Below are 6398 nucleotides of genomic sequence, written 5' to 3'. Positions count from 1 at the left end.
CCGCTCCGGCCCGTGTCCGTTATCCGGTCTCGGTACGCCCTCAGCTGGTCACAGAAAATGGGAGAAAAGGGGAGRAAAAAAATCGTTGATGGAGTTTTGCCACCGAGAGGCCTGCTGAGATGCAGCGGCGATGCTGCCGGCGTTGCTCGCGCCGGCGGGGAAGAGCCCTTGGCAGGTTTCCTGGTCCCACCAGCCCGGAGCATCCGCAAGGTCTCAGCAGGAAGCAAACGGACGCGGGGGCGGCTCACGCCTCCCCTTCCGACTTTTGCCTGGTCTCGGGACCCGCCGGGAGCTCTGGCTCCTACCAGCCTCATCGCCAAAAGAAAGTCACAGCAAGCCCCAAAAATGGTCCTTCCTCTCTCGTTTCCTCTGCTTCCGCCATTCGGCTTCGGCCCAGGGGCCAGCAAAGCCCCCATTCCCACTGCACCTTTGCAGGATCCCAGGCACGGATGCGTGTCCCTCAGCTAACACGCGACACGGTGAGGTGTCCCTCCAGCCAGGGAGCCTTGCACGCCAGAAGCTAGGACAGCCGCACGCAGGCAGGTCGGAGCTGCTTCCCTCCGCGGGCCTGGTGTTAAATCCTGAAATGCAGAAAGGCGGCCGAGGCACGGCCTAGATGCGGGGCTGGAAGCAGCCCGCGTCCTTGGGAAGAGCGGAGGGTGAGGTGTCACCGAAGAAGGCCTGAGTGACGGGCAGTGCRGTGGCCAGCAGCCAATGACTTGGGACATCCCTAACTTGATCTTCACCGGAGAGCCACATACCACACAGCGGGGGATCATCTGCACTACCAAGAGCATGATGACCTGCCACCCATCCTGGCTCTCTCCATCACCGGTCGTCAGCCCAGAACCCATCAGACGGCTCCATCCTCCTTGAGTGACACCCACCCCACCATTCTCTGGTCAACTGCCCATCTTCATCCCAGCCTAGCTCACCTCCTCTAACGGCAGCCAGACGTTCAGCCAAGAGCACCCCACCACCACGGCTCTCCTTACCCCCGTGGGGAGGTGGAGGGGGCTCTGCTGCAATGTGCTCACCCACTGACGGGGCGGAGCTGGCAAGTTTTGTGGTGGCAAAACCGTGGCTGCTTAACGATTCACGGAGGTGAGTGCTGTAGCCCACTGAAGCACCAGAAAACTTCTGAGATCAGGAAGACTGGGGGAAAAAAAAAAATCTGGCACAGCTCTACTAGATAACAGCTCTGATTCCTGGGGAAAACAAAAGGCAAAGCAAAAAATAGCTACTACACACTGCCAAGGCGGTTTGAGAAAGACCCACCAGGTCCATGGGGGTTTGCCCCAAAAATATCGCTAGCATTTCTCCCTTGGAAGCTCCTTGCTCCCCAGGTTCCAGCGACAAGCACGGTGTGTCCCTGGAGGTCACAGAGCCATGCCGAATGCCTAATCACATGCACAGTGAGTCCCCGTGGAAGAAAACTATGAAAATAACTCATCCAGGCGACAGCTTGGAGCACAGTCAAATGACGGAGTGGCTGAGCTGAAGACAAACTTACTCCATTTAACTTCTAGCACATGGTTGATTCACCAGCAAAATTTAGCAGTATGAGCCATCGCGCATCACCACGGCCGTAAGATTCACGCTGATTTATGGGCTGGCTCTTGAAGCGTAGATGTTAGCAACAGGTTTTCTCTTCAAGCAAGGCGGCAGCGTCCTTGTTGAAGGGATAGTGACGCTGAGGCTCTAACTTTTGGTCCTCGTGCTGCCAATGGACCAGTGATACCAGAAGAAAATTAATGGTGAACTAGTGTTTGGGAGAGCTGATGGGACCATATGGGCAGGAAGGGGTCTTTCAGCCTGCCAGTGGCCCTAGGCAAAATCCCGGTGACAAATAACTCCTCGAAGAGGGAGCTGGAGGTCAGCAGACCTCGGAGACACTGGGGTCTCTCACCAGGTGTTTGGAGCAAGCCCACACTGCTAAATTGACTCGGCGTCTTTAAAAACCGCACGACCACCGCGGCTGTTGAACTCTGTAAGGTCCTGGGTCCACACTGAGGCTGGGCCCACACGGGGGTCTTGCTAAGGACCAAAATCAACACAGCGCACCTTYAAATGAGTTAGAAACCAGCTCTCTGCCAGGTCTGAAAATACGACCAGGCAGGGAACCAGCACGGAGCCAGCATCCCTCTGGCAAGGGCCAGCAGGAAGGTTCTGGTCTTCCACTCTCCGACATTTGTATCACAGACCTGGAAGAAACCACGGAGTCACCAGCAACGTTGGTCCCACCAGATGGGGAGCCGCGAAGGATGAGGAAGGACTGGCCCGCTTGGCTGAACGGGGGCATGTGGACCGAGGCTTTTCCAGGGGAGCTGGTGGGATGGTGACTCGCAACGGCCAAATACGCGCTTATACGTGCGGGAAGGGTGAGCGCAGGGCAGCCTTAGCGGGCACAGGGTGGAGAGGGGTGAAACGGCTCGAGGACAAACCCGGGAAGGCGAAGGACCTCCGGTCACAGCACCACGCGTGTCCAGGATGGGTGGTGGTCAGCGGCTGCTCCTGCCGTGGGCAGAGGGTGGCCCGGGTGTCCTCTCCATCCCTCCTCGCTCGGACTCCGCGGCAGACCACAGCCCTTTCCCTTGCACTTTCCGTATTCATCCCAGAACGGCACGTGCCGCCCCAAACGGGAAAAGGCTGGTAACGAAGCAGATGATTTAGCTCACATTTAAAAAACTGGCACCGTTTTATTTCTCGTGATGGCACAGAAAAGTTTGAATCATCAAACTTCCCCCTAGCTCCCAGCTCAAAGGTGAGGAGGCAAAGAAAAGAAGACGACRCTCAAATCAGTCTCCTTTTAGCGGACTAAAGCTTTACACCTCGTGCGTTTCCAAAGCCCGCGCTTCGCCCCCCGGGCTGGCGACGCTGCCGCCGCTTGGCGTGGATGAGCTCAGTCACGTATTTCCCAGGGCGCGGAGCGTTTCTCGGGGGGCTTTTCTCTGACCACCAAACCACCCAGCCTCTCCACCCATCTGCAGCGTCTTTCACGCTCCCGTCTCTACTTCCAGCCCCCCGAAACAGCTGCACAGCGCAGGTCCGCGGTGACACGTTGCGGCTAATTCCCTCCAAAGAGGCGGCTGCAAAACTACCTGCAGATTCAGGCTCGCGTGACTTGGACCAAGTCGGACCCGAAAGGCCCTGGTAGGACTGAAGTGGTTGGAAAAAAAAGGGCGAGAAGGTGCAGCTGCATCTCCCACGCTGGTCATCGCATGGCTGGTAGCAAAGGGTCCCCATGCCCCGGTCAGTCCTGTCCCCCGTCACCCTCACAGCTCCTCCTGCAACTTGGGGCTCCTCAAGCCTCCCACCCAGCCCAGCCCCAGCTTGGTCCAAGACCCTGCAAGAGCAGGATTCAGGGCCCCTTGCTCTGAGCATCGGTGTTATTTATTTGCAAAAGAGCCTGATCGCCGCCGCAGGGCCGAGAGCCGCATTGCCAGGGCCCACACGGATGCTGGGTTGGGAGACACGGGATTTTTAGCTTTCTGTAAGAGCCAGGTGAGCCCAGGGACGCACTAAAGCCCAGGCAGGACAGGAGCAACCCAGACCGATCTCCATCCTGGGAGCTTAGCTCTGAACGGGGATGGCAAATCATGCCAAAACCACCTCCAAAACACCCGAGCGCCTCATCATTCCCACTAAGTAGACGCAGAGTTAACGGAATCACTCGGAGACAGAAGGAGCGGGCACCGGGAGGGCACTCACAGTGGATGGCCCAGACCACATGTGACATTTTTAATGACTGTAGATCAGGGTAGACAAAGTCTGAAGGGCTGAGACAGAAGAGGACAGCAGGGATGTTGCCAGTGAGCAGGGAGGGACGTTGGGCGTTTCTAGGGTGGGGAAAGGGTTTTTTTTCCCCCTGCATCTTAAAGCACAAATCTCGCCTGGGGACAATTCCTAGAGCAGCAGCAGGAGAGGCCAGGTAAGCCATGGGTGCCACCTCTGCCCTCCCATATCCAGAGGCTGGGAAATCCCTGCTCCTGCAGGCTGAGGTCTATCAGGACCAGATCTACACCGCGAGGTCCTCTTGAGGGAATCGCATGCCCTCCCCGGGGCCCGAGGACGCATAACCCGGGCTCTGGCTCAGCGCTGAAGACACAGAGAAGCAACGATTTCCCCCGTCCCCCCGGGCCACCCGGAAGGCGGCAAGCTCGCTGGAGAGACAGGAGGCACCAGAGATGCAGCTCAGCGGACAGAAGCGGAAAGCAAAGCGCGAAGGCGGGAGTCGCGGGGCTGGCAGCTCAGACGTCGTAGAAATCCACGTGGGCGCCGGAGCGGAAGGTGTCCTCTTCCAGGAGCTTCAGCAGCTTCCGGGCTGACACGGCGCAGTCTATCAGCTGCCCGCTCTCCTGAAGGCTCTGGAAATGCTGCCGCATCTCGGCGTCCCCGGTTTTAGTCCGGGCCAAGAGCTGCATGTCCGTGTCCAGAGGACCTGGGGAAAAAGCAATAGAAGAAATTGCATCAGCAGAAACCCAAATMTGGCACTCGCTTTCCTTCTGCATCCGAGCTGGCTGCAGGACCATCTTCTCTTTTAGCCACAGAGTGGGGGAAAATTAATAGCAACACCTGCGCCAGGCAGGCTGCGATGCCGCTGTTCCCATCTGGATGGGTTCCCATGCCATCCCATCCCGTGATCCCGCAGGTGCAATCTCAGCGGGGCACTGCAGCAGCGCGGCCCCCTCCTCACCCGGTGCGTAGTTGAGCACGCGGACGTCGGGCTCCTCGAGCGCCAGCACCTGGAACATCATGTCCCGGGAAGCCTTCCCGCCGCAGTACAGCGCCCAGTTCTTGAAGGGCTTCACGGCGCAGAGTGAAGAGACGTTCACGACCGTCCTGCCGACGCCGGGGCGCTGCCCGAAGGCTTTGAGGGCGGCGGAGGTGAGGCACAGCGCCGAGGTGACGTTGAAGGCAAAATAGCTGTTGACTTCATCCGGGTCGCTGAGATCTACAAAGGATTTGGAGACGTCTCCCAGCGAGCCTACGAAGGAAGGCGGGAGAGCTGCGCGTCAAGCCGAAGGCGAGCGCCTCTCCGGTGAATTCAGCCGGTATTAAGCAGCCCCCTGCACCGGCCTGGCTCAGCGCCGCAGGAATTTAAGYGGAGGCAGGGGCAACTCCTGCGATTTGCTGCCAGGCCTTTGCTCAGCACCCCAGGGACCCGGCTGGCGGCACCGTTTCAGTCCCGTTGCAGGGGCTCCAGCTGTTTGTGAGCTGCAGGGGTTTAGACGGGTGTAGGGCGCCGGATCGGTTTGCGGGACAAGGCACGCGGGAGCAGCGGAGGATGGGCTCAGCAGCACCAGCGAGCCCTTTCGCCTGCATTCCCACGGGCAGCTCCCTGTTACGGCCGGGGAAAAGCAGCTTTGCCYGACCTCTGGCACGAGCCACATCTCAGCGCAGCGGGGAGCTTTGCCGAACCGCTCGCAGCGGCCCGGCAGGGCCCCGCTCACCGCTTTTGGGCCACCACCTCGAACCAGCCGGCGAGGAGGGATGTGGCCCTGACCCGCAAATCCCCCGCTGCAGCAAACAGCTCCCGACCTTCAGCTCCCCGCGCCGTCGCGGGCGCCCTGCACGCTCTCCAGCACCTTTCTCRCTCTGAACCGAGCCAGTTAACAACCTGGGGTCCTACACGCTCCCACAACCATCTCGAGCTGCTCAGCCCAAAGCTTCATGTAAAGAAGAGAGCGTTGGAGCTGCTCAAGCCTAAGCAGGAAGAGGAGGCTTCCAGGCAGCCCTCTGCAGGGTGAGATTTGATGGAGCTCTGGAGGGAGAAGCTCCCCGGAGCTGACTGCACGCAGCGGTGTCACCTCGAAACCCCGCCAGGAACATCTGGTTTTATTTATAGCAATAACAGGGGGGAAAAAAGGGGCACTGAAGACGCCAGACCTCAAAGCTTTCGACTGAAGCCCCCACAAGGAAGGGCCAGAAGTTTTTCTGAAGGATCCTACAGGGGAGCGAAGCCGTAGGAGGGAGTCTTGCTGGCCTGGCGCCCTGAGCCYGCACCCCAAAGCGGACACGGCATCACAACACCCACGGGCTGCTCCGGCCCCGCAGGCTGCCCCAGAGGCCCTGCCACGAGTCCGGCAGTGAGGCGACGAAGTGGCACGTGGAGTCTCCACCAGGACATCCCTGGAGCTTCCCAAGGCTGGTCAGGGTGAAGGCAACACGCTGGCGCTGCCTGCACAAGGGGACATCCAAGGAGCCCCCGAAGCAGCGAGCCCAGGCCGCGTCCCCCGCAGCAGGCCCGGGCTGCCCAGGCGACTCCCTGCCCCCAGACCCTCGCCCCCCCCCCCGGGGGTCCCCACAGCGGGGCAGCCGCGGGTGGGGGCCCGGGGACCCCCCTGGCAGAGCAGCCGCGGGCGGGGGGCCGAGGGTTACCGGCGTTGTTGATGAGG

At 60.1% G+C, this 6398-nt stretch overlaps 1 protein-coding gene across 1 annotated transcript; it reads right to left on the bottom strand.

The window, feature by feature from the left end:
* Window positions 1-3707: 3707 nt before the first annotated feature.
* On the bottom strand, window positions 3708-6397 carry SPR (sepiapterin reductase; the record flags this gene model as incomplete). The annotated part of the gene is made up of 3 exons (XM_026072705.1): window positions 3708-4441; window positions 4697-4987; window positions 6382-6397. Coding segments are annotated over 3 exons (498 nt in total), but the record flags the coding sequence as incomplete, so codon positions are not given.
* Window position 6398: the final 1 nt, after the last annotated feature.

Source organism: Apteryx rowi, unplaced genomic scaffold (genome assembly GCF_003343035.1).
Source record: "Apteryx rowi isolate R43461 unplaced genomic scaffold, aptRow1 scaffold_35, whole genome shotgun sequence".
Lineage (NCBI taxonomy): Eukaryota > Metazoa > Chordata > Aves > Apterygiformes > Apterygidae > Apteryx > Apteryx rowi.
Note: the sequence above shows the minus strand (reverse complement) of the source record. Positions and strands in the feature narration are given on the sequence as shown.